Source organism: Lepus europaeus, chromosome 6 (genome assembly GCF_033115175.1).
Source record: "Lepus europaeus isolate LE1 chromosome 6, mLepTim1.pri, whole genome shotgun sequence".
NCBI lineage: Eukaryota > Metazoa > Chordata > Mammalia > Lagomorpha > Leporidae > Lepus > Lepus europaeus.
The window spans coordinates 61,649,679-61,667,783 of NC_084832.1; the positions used below are offsets into that span (position 1 = coordinate 61,649,679).

Consider the following 18,105-nt stretch of genomic DNA (forward strand, 5'->3'; position numbering starts at 1 on the left):
TCCCCAAGAACCTCAAACTCAACCTACTTTTCTTGGGGTTGATCCAGGGCAGAGCTGACATAGTTGGAACATTCTGGAGCACACCCACAACTCTGGCTGAACCAGGCCAATCTTTTCCGATGGGAGAATGGTACAAAACCACACCGTTTGTCCAAGGGGCCATCTGTTGTCAGTTATAAACCCAACAGCCGTGTTGGCCAGTATCTGTTACGGCTTTCGGCGAAACCTCTTCAAAATAGGAGACATGAAGAGATTATCTTTCATTTTGCAGAAAAACAAGGATTCCTCCTCACCGAGCACCGATTTGCCTTGAATCACAAACCAGCCCAGTGTGCAGGGTTTTCCCCCCAAGTCTGCACAAGCGTGGAACACGTTGTTTTACCAGTGTGATTTGTTTGAAACAGATCTAAGAGTCTTCCTCCAAAGGGCTGTGGGATTAGGCTGGGCAGGCGCGGACGTCCCGGGGAAGGCAGATAAAGAAAACAAGACAAGACTGCGTGAGGCACACCCTTGGGTGAGGTCCTTGGAACGGAGGTCAGACCCCAAGGGATAGAGAGCTTTAAATATTTCCGTGCTCCACTGAGGCGGATTCCTACTAAGAGCCAAAGGAGACGTGGACGCATAAAAATTCCGCGGTCTTGAGGCTCGCAGAGGGGCGGGGGCAGCGGCCGGGGAAGAGACGGCCTGGTGCTACCTGAAGTGAATCCATTGCACACGGCGAACCCAGGAAAGTTCAGCCGATTTTCCTATGAACCTGCAACACTGAGTCCCAAGGCAAACCGGCCAGAAACGAGTTCAGAATCGGAAAGGCCAGGCGACGCAGGAGAAGGGCCGACCCTTGAACCAAGCACGTCACCCCCCCTCCCGGGCTCCTCCGGCCGCCGGGCCTCCGCTGGGCCTCCGCTGGGCCTCGGGGCCCGAGAAGGGGCCGGCCCCGCCCCCTCGCCGCCGGCCCCGCCCCCGGCCCGGGGCTGCGCGAGCCGTCTCCGCCCTCGCGCCGAAGCTGGGTGGCTGCTAGGGCCGTGCCGCAGTCGCCGCCTCAGCCGTCGCGGAGCTGCCCGAGTCTCGTCTGCCGCCGCTGATCCTCGCCCGGAGCCCGGCCGAGGAGGCTGCAGCCGCAGCCGGGAGCCCGCAGCCCGCGCCTCCAGCCCGCCGCCGCCGCCGCCCTTCTCCGAGGGCGCCCCAGGCCGCGCCATGGTGAAGGTGACGTTCAACTCGGCTCTGGCCCAGAAGGAGGCCAAGAAGGACGAGCCCAAGAGCGGCGAGGAGGCGCTCATCATCCCCCCCGACGCCGTCGCGGTGGACTGCAAGGTCCGAGCCGGGGGGAGGGAGCGGGGGTGCGGGACCCGGCGGGAGCGGCTCCGGAGCGGGCGGGCGGGCGCTGCTCGCCTTCCTTTGTGAGGGAAGTGCGTGTGCAGGGGAGCGGCGCTCGGCGCTCGCCAGGCCCGGGAGTGGACGCGTCGAGAATTGCGCCGCGTTCCCTGTGGTTTGTGAGGTCCGGGCTGGCTGGCTGGCTGGCTTGGTTCCGCCTGGGTCCGGGCGGCGACAGCAACACAACAACAGCCGAGTCCGGGACTTCCCTTCCCAGGATAAATAATGTGCCTAAAATGGCTGACATTCCAAGCCTAAACCTCTGTTGTTTGCTACTTTCGTTTCTAGCCGAGTAGCACTTGGACTTAGTCCAGCCACTGCGAGCGTCTTCGTTTTTTCAAGCATTTTCCTCTTCACTGCCTTTTTCCACGGCCCTTCGGTCCTGGCGGGTGAACCTCACCGTGGGGTCCGGAGAAGGAGGGGACAAGGTGACAGCGTGCCCGGAGTAGGTTCTGGCCGTGTATCTCACAATGAAAACCGATTATTCCCAGTGAAGGTCAACAGTTAGGTAGATGTGAGGCTAAATCCAACAGTTGGCTTTCAGATCGTCTCAGCGAGTGCTCCTAATGCTATAAAGAAATTTGCCCCCGCGTCCCTAATAAAATTCTGCTGTGTTAACTTTTAGTCGCTTGCAGGATTATTCATTTAAGTTGAGTGGAATTGTCTCAAAAGTTACCTCTGCCTACCAGATCGTCTCTAGGCTGCAGAAATTCCATCCTGCAGAAGTTAACTGTAGAAGTTGGGTCGCTTAGCTTATTTTTTCAGTATCACTTTTCAGGACCTGTGTAAATTTGTTTTTAAAAATACAGTCGTCTGTGGGCCAGGTGTGAGTGATAAAAAATTTTTATATGCTCTAATGAAAATTACTCCTGAAATGTAGGCCACTGATAGAAATTGAAAATGTAATGTTAATCTGGACTTCCCTGCAGAACTGGCACGGGTTGATTTTTTTAAGTGACTGCCTTGCTTTGAAACAGGAACAGTGAACGGATTCCCTAAAAGGATTAAAGGTTTGGGGTTTAGGATTGGTATTGTTTTTCTGAGCCCATTGTAAACAGTCTTGGTCTTAAAAGAAAATGTTAGGAATATATAGACGGAAATTTCAGTAGGAAATTATTATCTTAGGTCTTTAATATATTCCTTGTGTCTAAAATAGGTTGACAGTCAAGTACTCAATTATTACAACTTCGATATATACATTATTCTAAACGCTATTCCATGTATTTTTAAAATCTTATAAACAGATATAACTCCTCCCAGTTTTTAAAAAAAAGAGAAGGAGAAAGCACTGGATGATGTCACTTCAGACAGCTTTGCTCTGTTCCACTATAGTGAAGGAGGTTTGAAACTCTGGGCAAATATGATTGCATTTACTGAGCCGCTTTAAATCTATCTTGACAGTTTCTGTCGTTCCTGAAGTTGTGACCCTGTTTTCAGATTCTCAGAGTTTCTCACAAGTTCACCATATTTAAATTTTGTGGTCATAACAGCTATAAAAGGTGAGCTATGTATTCGAAGCTTTGTGCTTTGTTTTCTGGTTATTTTCTCAGATTCTCGTATCTAAAGAAAAAATACTAGGACTGACAATGAGGGCCATAGTCTTCCTTTGTAACCACATAGCCGTCATGGATGAACTGGTAGATAGAAAATAAGTCCGTTTCCAGCTTTAAGCTGAAAAGCACGAGTTTTCTTTAAGTGGATGGCAGATTTTTTCACTGCGTTAATTGTTAAAATCAGTCAATTACACGCAAAGAAAAAACCTGACTTCTGAGAGACGTTTGGGAGAGAACTTCTGATCTCTCCATCTCCAAGCTTGGGCGGTGATTACATAATGTTCTGCCGCTCCTTGGGGATGAGTGGCTGTGTGGCAACCACCTTGTCTGACTGCCTGAGCTGGGAACAGAATTAGTCTCAGTGAGTTTTACCTGGGGCATTTCCTTCCCTTGATTGGTGCTGAGAGGATCAAGTGAAGCTAGTTATGGTCCAGAACTGCGGGAGACAAATGTTTAATACCTTTAACTTTCCTAGACCACAACATGCCATAACCCCTGTTACTGGTATTTTTCAAAATGTGCTGTTAAGGACCACCTGCTTTGGTGTCATCTGAATTCTGATTTTAAAATGCAGATCCTACTACCTTATGTCACCAGAATTCTGTTCCCTCTAGTTGGCTGGCTTATATAACATGCATTCTAGTACTTTTACACTGCTTCTGTGTTCTGCTGTTTTTCTCTACAGAATGAAAAACATCCAGAAGCAGTTCCATTGCTCTATTTTTCTTGTCTTTTCAGTTACTTCTGTTATTTCAATAGCTTGCTATTTATTCTTTTACTGTATTTTTCTCTTAATTAAAATTTTTTACCTTCACCTATCCTGGTTGGCACAAAGCTTTCATAAGTATAGAAACAGAAGAGCCTACGATCTTTCTTTTATGTATCAAAGGTGAATTTGAAACTACATGCAGGTTTTGTGTTACAGGCAGCAATTCATTCATTTATTTTTGTGTCCATAACTTTGACCCTAGGAAAATTGTTTGTTGTTTATGCGCATCTATCAAAGAAAATATTTAATATATTGAATCAGAAGTCCCAGTTTTGTCATTATATAACTGCTTGATCTCGGGCTTCAATATTTATTTTCCTATCAGTAAGATGAGAGGGTAGAACCAGATGGTCTATAAGGACTCTTCCAGTTTTAAAATTCTGTAAAGATGCTGGCATTACATAATTATATTTGGCAGGAATTAAATTGTTTCCAATGTGAAAAATAACAACTACCTCTCACCCTGCCCAAACTGTTCCCCTTCTCCCTTTCCTTGTTTAACATGTTCCATTCCTCCCTTATAATAAGGAGCATTGGATCCAAGAGGAGATGAGTAGAGGGATTATGTAACAAAGCAAATTTTCATTTTTGATTACCTCACTATGGAACAGTAAAGTCGTCAGTAATTCTTTTTTGTTGCAATGCTTGCTTATGAAACCCCTTTCCCAATATCAGGCTGCAGAAAAGATTACCTTTGCTTCACAGATATCCTCACAGCCATTTTGCTAATAAAGTGTTACTTCTCTACCTTGCATTGGAGATGTTCGTAAAAGGAAGAGGGAAAAGTGAAGTAGGGCAGGGATGGGAGAGGGAGAGAAAATGAAGGAAGATGAAGTAGTAAGTTCTGAGTTGCCCGTCACAGCATGGTTGTTTGGACCCTAGTCCTTTATCCTTTCTCATTTTCTGTATTTGCACCATCAGCACTGAAGGGTTTGGTAATGAAGCTTTTTGTTTATGGTGGTGGTTTTTGGTTTTTTTTGTGGGGAGGAAGGAGGAACATGAAATGCATGACTGGACATTTACTGAAAAGTCTTGATCTTTAGAGAATGGATTGGGGCCTACGTCGTCTTTAACCAGAATGCATAATTTTTTGCAAACATTGACCAGTCATTACACTTGGGTTCTCCATGAGGGTGGTGATATTGAAGTGAGGATTTCCTGCTGGGAGATAAATGCATCACCTCTGTGCATCTCAAGTGCCCTGGAGCAAGACTTCGAAGTACACATCCCCAAAGGAACCCAGATACTGTAGCTGGTGTGCAGGGTTGCATATTGTGCAATTGGAGGCGAAGTTAGTTCTCTGCCAAGTCCTGGGTAATCTTCCCAACTACACAGGAGCAAGTCTGTTCCCTTTAGCATAATCAGAAACCTGTAAGACCTCATGGATTTGACTTTGCTATGTAAGATTTATATGAATAGAAATATGTTTTAACTAGAAATATCTTAAACACATTTATGACATAAGCCTATTTAAGTTGATTTCAAATTTAACTTATTAGGTGTTTATTGTGCTGTGATAACTTGTGTATACATACATATAGAAAAGTGTACTAAGTGGACAGGGCCATTTTTTTCTTAGTTTTATCATACTAAAGCTAAAATACGTGAAGTATCTATTCCAAAGTCACATAAAGAAATGCTTTCTGAATCAATATTTTAACTAAAGCTTCTTAGACTGCTTTGTATATCTTGGTATCAGTAAAGAAAGATCCAGGAATAAAATTGTGTCGTTTCATCAATGAATTCATCCTTTTGTAATTTTGCAAGCATGGCGCTTTTCAAAACACGTTAAAGACTGAAGGAGGAGTTAAGGATTTCCCCACCAAAGGACTTCAAGCTGACGCTATTGACCTGTTAGAGGATTTGGCAGTTCTGAATTTCTCAGTGAGGTGGATTTTGACTAAAAGATGAAGAAAATAGTAGCACTGGAGCTGTACTTGCAATAAGCTTATGTTAGATATAAAGATAGTTATTTGCATAAAGCTTAACAATAAAAATCTTATAGGATAGGCAGCTGAAAGTTGAAAATCAGAAATTTATATTGTTCTTACAGTCCCTCTTTTTTCAGTATTTATGGTATATAATCTTAATAGTTTTAAGGAAATCTACAGTATATTCTCACTTTATAAATGTTAACCAGTTGAACGAATAAGATTTTAAATAATTGCAAGTTTTTAAATCCCTTTAGTTGATTGGAGGAAAAAAATACAGCATTTCTATAAATGACTATTTTGGGAATGATCAGTAAGAACCATAGACTTATTATTTTTAAATAGAAAAATTGAATCTTGAGTTGTAGTAATAAGAAAATTACCCTTCGGGCCAGCGCTGTGGCACAGCAGGTTGAAGCCCTGGCCTGAAGCACCGGCATCCCATATGGGCTCCAGTTTGAGGCCAGGCTACTTCACTTCTGATCCAGCTTCCTGCTAATGGCCTGGGAAAGCAAAAGAAGATGGCCCAAGTCCTTGGACCCCTGCACCCACGTGGGAGACCCAGAAGAAGCTCCTGGCTCCTGACTTCAGATTGGCGCAGCTCCGGCTGTTGCGGCCATCTGGGAAGTGAGCCAGCGGATAGAAGACTTCTGTCCTCTCTCTCTCTCCACCTCTCTCTGTAACTCTGTCTTTCAAATAAATAAAATAAATCTTTAAAAAAAAAATTACCCTTGTTTTTATGATAGAGGGATGGTCTGATTTTTCATTTAAGGTTTTATCTTTTCATGCTGATGACTTTCCAGCAGTGATTTTTATAACTTAGAGCTGATATAAATATGAGAAATTAATGTCTAAATAAAATTTTCATAGTTTATAAATAATACCACTTTGAGACCTGTGTTGTGGTGCAGTGGGTTAAGCTACTGCTTGTGATGCCAGCATCCTAGAACAGGGCTAGTCCAAAGCCAGGATCCTGGAACCCAATAAGACTCTCTCACATGGGTGGCAGTTACTTAAATACTAAGTGATCACCCACTGTCTCCGATGGAGCATGTCGGGAAGCTAGAGTCAACAGAGCTGGGTCTCCAACCCAGGCACTCTGAAGAGGGATGCAGGCATCCCATGAGGCTTCTCAACCACTATGCAAACACACACCCTGGTTTCTTATTTTAAAGGTTTATTTTATTTATTTGAAAGGCAAAGTTAGAGAGGGAAAGAGAGAGAATTCTGCTGGTTCACTCTCCAGATGGCCGCAACAACTGGGGCTGGGCCAGACCAAAGCTAGGAGCCATCCTCTGCTGCTTTCCCTAGGCACGTTACTGAGGAGCTGGATTGGAAGTGGATCAGCCGTGACTTGAACTGGCATGGGATGCTGGCGCTGCAGGCGGCAGCTTTATTTGCTACACCACAGTGCTGGCCCCACAAAAATTTTTTAAAAATTTTTCTTAAAGTGAATTAAGGATAAGACTTAAATCTTGAATTGTTTTCTCTACTTATATATGCTTTTAATGTTTAAAATTATTTAATATAACAGACAGAAAAAAATTATATTTTTAATGAAATCACTTAGATTGCTGTACATCCAAAAGGAAACACATCTTTATGCTGGGAGAAATGATTTTGAGAGCCAGTCTAGGTCTGCATGTTATCAGTTTTTAATCTTTCATTTTATAATTTTCTCCTTCAATTCATTTTTTCTTTTATTTTAGTACTAAGACATGCCCATCAGTTTTAGCAAGGGCCATGGTGGGCGTATAAAATAGAGAAGGCAAACTCAGTGCCTCTTGCACCCAAGCAGATGAATGAGTAAGGCTGGGCTTTTTGCATATTAAATAAGTTAGAATATTCTTGGTTTTCATTTTTAAAAAATGGATCTGGTGTTACTGGATCCTCCATTTCCCCCTCCCCGAGAGATTTATTTTATCCATTTGAAAGGCAGAGTTACAGGAGCCAGGAGTTCCTCCAGGTCTCCCGGTGTGGGTGCAGGGCAGGGACCCAAGCACTAGGGCCACCCTCTGTTGCTTTTCCTAGGTCATCAGCAGAGAGCTGGATTGGAAGTGGAGTGGTCCGGATGTGAACCGGCACCCATATGGGATGCCGATGCTGCAGGCTGCAGCCTGACCTGCCATACTGCAATGCTGACCCCGTTCTAGTTTTCTTTTTTTAAGGATTTATTTTATTTGAAAGAGTTACAGAGAGAGACAGACAGACAGGTCTTCCATTCTGCTATTCGCTCCCCAAACGTCTGCAATGGCCAGGGCTGAGTGCCGGCCCCCAGTGTTCCAATTTTTAAAGGCAAGCTAGAAACCAGGATTTTTTTTTTTTTTTTTTAATTTGTAATCGAATCTCAGCGCCAAAGCATGGAAGTTCTGACAAGGGCCTTTATTTTACAAAGTGGAAAACAAAGCTGGCAAATTATGATTCGTGCATTCTGATATGACCTGCCATCTGTTTTTTCCCATTGCTGAGGAAGGAATGATTGCATTTATAAGTGATTGGAGGGGGAAAAACAAGAATGATATTCTTCCTTTTTGCTCATTACTCTGATTAAATAGAGGATTGCCATTCGAAAAGCATCATGAAGAACTCAGGCTGTGGGTCTAGTGCTGTGGTGCAGCTGTGCAGTCATGCTCAAGGGTTTAGTTCTTGTCTCTTCCACTTAACCTTGCTACTTTGAATAAGTTACCTTCTGTGCCTCAATTTCTCTGTTAGCTAACTGGGGTATATAATCTCTACTGAGATTAGCATAATGCCTGGAAACAGAGTAAGAATCAGTAGGCAATTGGCTGGTATTGTTACTAAAGTCCGTCTTTAATCCCTTCATCGTTTTGGAATATTACTTGTATTATTATTGCTGCTTGTCCGTACTTCACCTGTCAGTTATGTAACAGTATTGCTGGTACTTTTTTCCCAGCAAAGTATTATGGTGAGAATTCATTCCTGGAACATAAAAACCTTCAGGATAGGACCAGTGTTGTGGCATAGCAGGTTAAGCCTGCTACGGTGGCATCCCGTATGGGCACGGCTTCAAGACCTGGCTGCTCCACTTCTGATCCAGTTCCCTGCTAATGTGCCTGGGAAAGCAGCAGAAGATGGCCCAAGTGCTTGGGCCTCTGCACTCAGTGTGGGAGATCTGGAAGAAGCTCCAGGCTGTTGGCTTCAGCCTGGCCCAGCCTTGGCCATTGTGGCCATTTGGGGCGTGAACCAGCAGGTGGACAATCTCTCTCTCTCTCTCTCTCTGTGTCTCTGTCTCTATCTCTCTTATCCTATCCAACTCTGCTTCTCAAGTAAATAAAAAATAAATCTTAAAAAAAAAAAAAAAAACTCCAGGATTCAGTAACTATGTCCATTTTCATTTAAAAATGTACATTTCTACATTGCGTAATATGTAGTGATAGAAATTTTAAATTGTAATTTGGGGTTTTACCAAAGTCATATATACTTATTTTAAAAATTTAAATAGTCCTGATCTAACTCAGAGGAACACACTTGTAAAAAATTGTGATATAATTATCCACTGTAAAATTCACAATAGTGTACATTTAGGTAATTTTAAATGTATGTACCTGAACTAACACGCTAATCAAAATAGAACATTACCAAAGCTATCTCATATCCTTTTATAGTTTGTCCTGCTCTTTCCTCAGAGGCAGCCATTGTGCTAGTTCTCATCCCCATAAAGTAATTCAAGGTAAACGCACATTCCTTGGCTGTTTCTGCTTTTTTATTGCCAGAATGATCACTAGGCCAGACTCTGCCTTTCTGCAAATTAGAGAGGATGATGCCTTCTATGGGGTTTTGGTGAACAGAGCATGAACTAGATTCCAGTCCCACTGATTCCTTTGGCCTAGTGTCTTTGTGTTGGAGACCACTTGCCCAGCCATGTAAGATGAGCTGCATATTTCCCTAAACTTCCTGGTCTCAGAAGCCTTTTATACTTTCTTTTTAAAAATTTATTTGAAAATCAGAGTTAACAGAGAGAAGGAGATCTTTGATCTGCTGGTTCAATTCCCAGATGACCCCAGCTGTTGGGACTGGGCCAGGTGGAAACCAGGAGCCAGGAACTCCATTCTGGTCTCCTACATGGATGACAGGGTATACTTGGGTGCACTTGTGCCAACATCTGCCTTCCTAAGTGCATTAGCAGGAAACTGGATAGGAAGCAAATGAGCTGGGACTTGAACCAGCCCTCTGATAGAGGATGCCAGCATCGCAAGTTGCAGCTTCATTTGGCTGTGCTGCAGTGCCAAACCCTCCCCACCTCTTTATATTCAAAAATTGTTTAAGATCTTACTCTAAACAACTTAAAAGTTGTTAGGATTTTACTTTGTGTAGGTTATATATATTGATGTTTACTGTATTAGAAAGTTTCAAAAATGCTTATTTAAAATAATAAAACTAATGTATAATTTTTATGATTAATAAAATTTTTCAAGACAAAAAGATTTAAGTAACCTTGTTTTATAGTGTTTTACTGTTCTTTATTGGATAGCTTAATAGAAGACAGCTGGATTCTCATCTCAACTTCTGCCTCTAGTCTGTAATGATATCAAATGATCAGCTTCTGGAAAATTCCACGGTAAATTAGTGGGAATGGAAGTGTAAAAACCATTGTCTTAAATTGTTTGGCTTTTTTTTTTTTTTTTTTTTTTTTTTTTTTACAGGCAGAGTTAGAGAGAGAGAGACAAAGAGAAAGGTCTTCCTTCCATTGGTTCACCCCCCAAATGGCCACTACTGCTGGCACAGAAGCCAGGAGCCAGGTGCTTCCTCCTGGTCTCCCATGCAGGTGCAGGGCCCAAGCACTTGGGCCATCCTTCACTGCCTTCCCAGGCCACAGCAGAAAGCTGGACTGGAAGAGGAGCAACCGGACAGAACTGGTGCCCCAACCCGGGACTAGAACCTGGGGTGCTGGCACCGCAGGTGGAGAATTAGCCTAGTGAGCTGCAGCGCCGGCTGAATTGTTTGGCTTTGACATAACTTATTGGCTGTCATTGATTTCCGTTCTCTGTGGCTTAAAGTTTATCTGTTTTACCCTTTACTGTCACTTTATTGGATTTTCAGGAGGAAGCAAAAATAAATAATTAACTGGAAGTCAATACCAGGACTTCCAACTCACCTATCTTGGTAGCTATTTAAAGATCAATTAGAATATTTTCTTTTATGCTAAAAATGGACTTGATGATAATAATGAGTAATAATGGAAACCATCTGAATTATTATTAGTATAAGTTCAGACAGGGTGTCCTAGAAAGATAGGTGAGGCATCTTATGGTCTTTCTTTTCAAAGTACCAAAACTGTCGCCTTCCTGAGTAATTTTAGAGACAACTCATAACAAACATGGTGATTTTGTTTTACTCTGATTTTATTTGGGTTTCACTTTTGTAATTGACACCCTTCCTTTTTCATTTATTTTGAAATGCTTATATACTGATATAATTGAGTTATTTTCTAATAATGTTTTTGCTTTATGTATATAATTTTAATATTTTTGTTACTATCCTGTATAATTTGATTATTAATCTGTTAGCATATTAAAAGTAGCAATATTACTGCTGTAATTAATCCATGCTGATTGAGTGTGGCTCAATTTAAGTAAGCCAATTACAAGAACATAATTCTGTAGAAAATTTTTTTTCAAGATTTATTTATTTGAAAGGTAGAGTTACAGAGAGGCAGAGAGAGAGAGAAAGAGAGAGAGAGAGGTATTTCATCTGCTGGTTCACTCTCCAAATGGCCATAATGGTCAGAGCTGGGCTGATCCAAAGCCAGGAGCCAGGAGTTTCTTCTGGGTCTCCCACATGGGTGCAGGGGCCCAAGGACTTGGGCCATATTCTACTGCTTTCCCAGAACATAGCAGAGAGATGGATCAGAGGGGAGGAGCAGCTGAGATTCAAACCAGCACCCATCTGGGATGCTGTCATTGCAGGCGGCAGCTTTACCAGCTACACCACGGTGCTAGCCGTGAGAAAATTCAGCTAGAGTAATTTCTGGTTGGATATGAGTAGTATTACCCAAGATGCATGTGGAGTCAGCTGATATTCAGGCTTTGTGATACTGCACCAATAGCTTACCTTCTCTGGGCTTCATTATTTATTACAAAATGATGCACTGGAATAAATAACCTTCGGTAGAGGATCTAAGCACTATACTGATTGCATTTTCAGAAGCATCTCTGCATATCTAGACACTTAGTAATTTAAAAATAATGAAGCACCATACCCTTTAAGAAGCATGTAGTTTAGCCAGGAAAGACCAACCCATTGTGTAAACCAAATTAATCACAATCTACTTAAATGTCTATATATATTTTCATAAGAAAATCACACCCTTGGATCCAAGAACCAGGAGAGCAGTGGATTAAAGGAACAAGATCAATTATTACTACTGTTTGTTTTACATGCTTTCAGTACTGGGTAGTAGAACTCATAGTATCAAAGCACTTCCCACTGTGCAAGAACAATATCCCTAATCTCAAGAATTGGAATTGGAGTACGTGTTCCGGTGCTCTAATAGGAAGGTAGCAGGTGATGGTTTACAGAGCTGGCTCCCTGCTACCCATGTGGGAGACCCAGATTGAGTTCCTGGCTTCAGCCTGGCCCAGCCTAAGCTGCTGCAGGCATTTGAGGAGTGAACCAGCAGATGTGAGATCTTTCTTTGTCTATCTTTGTCTCTCTGCCTCTCAAAGAAATAAAATAAATAGTAAAATTTCAGAACATTGTTAAAAGCAAATGTCTTGGCCGGCGCCGCAGCTCACTAGGCTAATCCTCCTCCGCCTGTGGCGCCGGCACCCTGGGTTCTAGTCCTAGTTGGGGTGCCAGTTCTGTCCCGGTTGCTCCTCTTCCAGTCCGGCTCTCTGCTGTGGCCCAGGAAGGCAGTGGAGGATGGCCCAAGTGCTTGGGCCCTGCACCTGCATGGGAGACCAGGAGGAAGCACCTGGTTCCTGACTTCGGTTTGGCACAGTGTGCTGGCCACGTTGCGCTGGCCATAGTGGCCATTTAGGGGGTGAACCAACAGAAGGAAGACCTTCCTCTCTGTCTCTCTCTCTCTCTCTCTCTCTCACTAACTCTGCCTGTCAAAAAATAAATAAATAAATGTCTTTAAACAAAACCAAATTTTTTTTTTCTGGTCATCAATTTTTTAACTTATAAAATTCCAAATTTGGAAGGCAGATACCTGTAACTTTTCACATTTATTTTATACTTTCAGAAGAATATGCTTGGAATTTTCTTATCAAAATTCTGCATTTCAAATGGAATTACCCATATTTGAATGTGAATATGTAATAATTATCTTATTGAATAACGTTAATACCCAACATGTATACAAAAATGAGGCCAGAATAGTTTTGCTTTCTTTTTCTCTAATCTTGACACTTGATTTCTAATGAATTCTATAATAGAGCATTCTTGTCATGCTTAAAGTTTTTAGTAAGGCAGTTAATATTATTGGGGACAACATGAACCCGTTATGATTCAGCCAGTGGCAAGAAAAAGGTCTATCTTCACTCATTTTTCTCTTGTTGGTAAAGGCTGTTATTATAACAGTAAATAACATTTGTAAATAATGCTATTGTCTACAAACATCTGCCTATTTATGCTAGTCTAGGCTTTGTTTTAGCCATCCCAGTGCCTTTTTTTTTTTTTTTAAAGATTTATTTATTTGCAAGTCACAGTTACACAGAGAGAGAGAGAGTCAGAGAGAGAGAGAAGTCCTCTGCTGGTTCACTCCTCAGTTGACCTCAACGGCCAGAGTTGCACCGATCTGAAGCCAGGAGTCTCCTCTGGGTCTCCCACGTGGGTGCAGGGGCCCGAGGAGTTGGACCGTCCTCCACTGCTTTCCCAGGCCGTAGCAGAGAGCTGGATTGAAAGTGGAGCAGCTGGGACATGAAACGGAACCCATATGGGATGCTGGCACTGCAGGTGGCGGCCTTACCCACTACACCATAGCACCAGCTCCATCCCAGTACGTTTTAGCTCACCAATTTGAATTTGAAAATCTTAGATTTTACTGCATAAAATATTATCACTTTAGTATAGTTCTGTATAGCATAAACTCAATACACATTGCCTAGAATGAAAGGTTAATTTTTAAGTAGAAAAAAAGAATAGATTTTTAAGGTATTATTCATGAATTAATAATAGACTACTCTGCACCAGATACTGTGTTTCTCTAATGATACAAAAAATATTTATTAAATTATTATCTAGCCTTAAACACATTGACAGCCTACCTGGTTTTTTGTTGTTTAGATCTGACCTAATTTTCTTTTCTTTTCTTTTCTTTTCTTTTCTTTTCTTTTCTTTTTTTTAAAGATTTATTTATTTATTTGAAAGTCAGTTACACAGAGAAAGGAGAGGCAGAGAGAGAGAGAGAGAGAGAGAGGTCTTCCATCTGATGGTTCATTCCCCAATTGGCCACAATGGCCGGTGCTGCGCCGATCAGGAGCCAGGAGCCTCTTCCGGGTCTCTCATGTGGGTGCAGGGGTCCAAGGACTTAGGCCATCTTTTACTGCTTTCCCAGGCCATAGCAGAGAGCTGGATTGGAAGTGGAGCAGCCGGGACTAGAACTGGCGCCCATATGGGATGCCCGTGCTTCAGGCCAGGGCATTAACCCGCTGTGCCACAGTGCTGGCCCATGACCTATTTTTCTTTAACCTAGACCTGTGCTAATTTGATATGATGTTAATAATGTGGTTCAGGGCTGGCACTGTGGCACAGTGGGTTAAAGCTCCAGCCTGCAGCATCCCATACGGGTGCTTGTTTGAGTCCCTGCTGCTCCATGCTAATGTTCTTGGGAAAGTAGTAGAGGAATACCCAAGTCCTTCGGTCCCTGCACCCACGTGGGAAATCCAGAAGAAGCTCCTGTCTCCTGACTTTGGATTGGTTCAGCTCTGGCCATTGTGGCCATTTAGGGAGTGAACCAGTAGATGGAAGACTTATCTGTCTCTGTCTCTACCTCACTCTGTAACTCTCTTTCAAATAAATAATAATTTTTTTTTTTTTAAAAAGTGGTTCAGAATTTTTGGATTTCTAACAGTAAATTGTTATGTTGCTTATTTATCAATTTGTTAACAAAAAGTATGTTAATGAGAAATCTCTTGTATAGACATTATAATTTGAGATTAAATTATAGATTCTCCCCTATTCTAGATGCAGAATAATGCAATAACTTTGTTAATCACAACAAGTTGGTGATAGTGCAGATTCAGTTTAACTTGGCTGAACAAAAACCATTACTAAGAAGATGAGAGGTTCTTGTAAAATAAATGGTATCTACAGATACAAAGAGTAGTTTCTGTTTTTGTCTATATCATGCCAGTCACTGCTTCCTTTCCTTTCTCATATGTACTTTGATACCACAGTTGAGGCAGTAGCAATAGCAGTCTTATTTGAAAAGGAGAATTACTGATTTAAGTGATAAGAGAAAGTGCAAGTAAATAATTGGTGTCTATAGACTGTTAAATTCTCAGCCAGAGATTTTGAGTTTTATATATAGTATATTGGTAATTAATATGGTTAATAGTGAACAGATTTCCTGTTTTTTAAAGATTTATTTATATGAAAGGCATTGCAGAGAGAGATATCTCTAGTCTTCTAGGTAATTCCCCAAATGGCCACAGTGGTCAGGGCTGAACCAGGCTAAAGCCAGGAGCCTGGAACAACATCTCGGCCTCCTATGTGGGTAGTGGGGGCTCAAGCACTTGGACCGTCTGCTGCTGCTTTCCCTGGCACCTTAATAGGGAGCAGGATCAGAAGTGGAGCAGCCAGGGGCTTGAACCAGTGCTCATATGGGATGCCCGTGTTGAAGAAGGCCACAGTGCAGGCATCAAAGAACAGATTAGATCACATCTATTTAATGTTTCCGAACTGGGGAAAGAAACCTAAGCTAGAAGCCAGGTGAATAGGAAATGTTCCAGTCCCGAAAACCCAGGAAACAATTTCCTTGCTAGTAGATTCTCAGAAGGAAGCATATCCAGTCACAGCTGTAAATGAAGATAAGAGTTCAAAATCAATGATGCCAGCACTGCAGACCAGGCTTTAACCCACTGTACCACAGTGTCTGCCCCATATTGCTTCATATTCATAGGTGCTTCTATTTGAACCTATATAGGATGAATGAAGACTTTAAGAGACATTTTCCCCAAGGCTCACAGATATCCTATTTTGCATTATTATAGCAAGTGCAACACACTTTAGGAACCAGAATACTAAAGAGGAAACTGTCTCTTAGGGTTAATAATTATAATATGTGGGGCTGGGGCTGTGGTGCAGCATCCCATATGAACACAGGTTCCAATCCTGGCTGTTCCATGACCATTGTAGAAAGGCACTTGTTTGGTATGTCAGTTCTCTTCTGAGTAGGGAGAAAAATAATGAGAGGAGTTGAGAACACTGGAATATTTTATGGAAAATCCATTTTTTTTAAATTTGAATACTCAGTTTTTTAAAGTGTTGGCAGTTAATTTTCTGTTTCAGAGAACATGTTACAGGCTAAACAACACATCTGTAGGTAGCTGACCTGTGCACCGCATATTTACGGATGCTACCCGTTTTGTTTCTTTTTTAATTAATTTATTTATTTGCAAGGCAGAGCTACAGAGAGGCAGAGGCAGAAGTTGGTCTTCCATCCACTGGTTCACTCTCCAAATGGCTGCAACAGCTAGAGCTAGGCCAATCCAAAGCCAGGAGCCAGGAGCTTCTTCCTGGCAATTTTCTACTGCTGTCCCAGGCGCATTAGCAGGGAGCTGGATCAGGAGTCCCATTTGGATGCCAGTTCGGGTCCTGGCTGCTCCACTTCTGATCCACCTCTCTGCTATGGCCTGGGGAAGCAATAGAAGATGGCCCAAGTCCTTGGGCCTCTGCACCTGTGTGAGAGACCCGGAAGAAGCCCTGGCTTCTGGCTTCGAATCAGCTCAGCTCTGGCCATTGCAGTCTTCTGGGGAGTGAACCAGCAGATAGAAGACTTCTGTCTCTGGCTCTACCTCTCTCTGTAACTCTTGTCTTTCAAATAAATAAAATAAATCTAAAAAAAAAAAAAAAAAAGTGAAGCAGTTTGTTAGAGAACAGAACAAAAACTGTGGGGGAAAAAACCTTTAAATCTTTTTATGTGAGTTAAGTTCATAATTGAAGTACATTTACTAAAGCCTCTTAGGGAACTGATTGAGGTGACCTGATTCTTAGCTAATTGAAGTACCAGAAAGCATTTATCTTTCATTTTGCTTAAGATATAATTGGTTAAGTAATTTTATTTTATCATCTGATGATAAGATGTTTTTGAACCAGAAAGCAGAAGGCAGTGTCTTTGTGCATCTGCTGTTGAAAGGTAGTTATAGGCCAGTTTGTGTTTCAGTGTCTTCATTTATAAACTGGGCTAAAAACTTGAGGTTTTAGAAAGACTAATGAGATGATAATTGTGCAGCTCCTGTGGGAGTTCTGTTACCTTATAAGCACAATTTAAGATGCACTAGTTTTATTGCAGTACAAGGGGAGGAAATGTCTCCGTGCCTTGTTTTAAATTAGGCCAGGTAAAGTTACATACCCCAGTGGAAAATCTCCTGCTTATTAGTGAGTTTTCTTTTTTCTCTATGAAGTATTCCAAGCATATGAAAGTACAGAAAATGTGTGTTAAGTTTTATATGTTTCTACATATATTTTAAAAATTTATGTGAAAGAGTAGTAGAAAGAGATCTTACATCTGTTGGTTCATTCCCCAAATGCTGATAACAGCCAGGCCCAGGCCCAGGCCCAGGCCTAAGCCAGGAGCCAGAACTCCGTCCTGATAACCCGCATGGATGGCAGGGGCCCAAATACCTAGACTATCTTCTGCTGCCTTCCAAGGCACATTAACAGGGTGCTGGGCTGGAAATGGCATTCCAGTAAGGGATGACAGCGCAATTGCAAGTGGTGGCTTGAACCCCTGTGTCACAATTCCAGCTTGTTTTTACATTCTTAAAATTATATAATTAAATACATAGCTTTAAATATTGTTTAAGTATCATTAAGTGTTTAAGTATTGAAACTTTCTATTAACCTAAAAATCGACAGTGCTACTTGATTCTTTTTTATCAGTATTATATAATACACTGTTCTTCTCTGGACATCTAGACTCTTTCCAGTTTCTGTTGTTATTGACAGTTGTGCTGTGAACATTGCTGGACATACACCCTTGTTTTTTACATTTTTATTAATTAGGGAGCTCCCTCATGGATATTCATGTATAAATCTCTGTCTCCTTGATTTTTGCTTATTTATCTTTAGCAATTTTGCTGAATTCTTATTAGTTTGAATAATTTGACATTTTTAGATTTTCAACATACACATATCTTTTACAAATAATGATAGTGTTGTTTTCTTTTTTCTAATCCTATACCTATTCATATTTGAATACTGGCTGGTATCTCTAGTACAATGTTGAATGAAACCAAAAGAGCAGTTTTAGTGGGCAGTCCTGTATTCCTGACTGGGAAGGGTAAGATAAAAG

At 41.8% G+C, this 18,105-nt stretch overlaps 1 protein-coding gene across 1 annotated transcript in view; it reads left to right on the top strand.

The window, feature by feature from the left end:
* The first annotated feature begins 1,033 nt into the window (after positions 1–1,033).
* The window catches only part of ITM2B (integral membrane protein 2B), a 28,669-nt gene continuing 11,597 nt past the window's right edge, over positions 1,034–18,105 (top strand). The window contains exon 1 of the mRNA XM_062194186.1: positions 1,034–1,311. Coding sequence (XP_062050170.1) covers positions 1,195–1,311 — 117 coding nt within the window. The 5' untranslated portion in view covers positions 1,034–1,194. The remainder of the gene's footprint in view (positions 1,312–18,105) is intronic.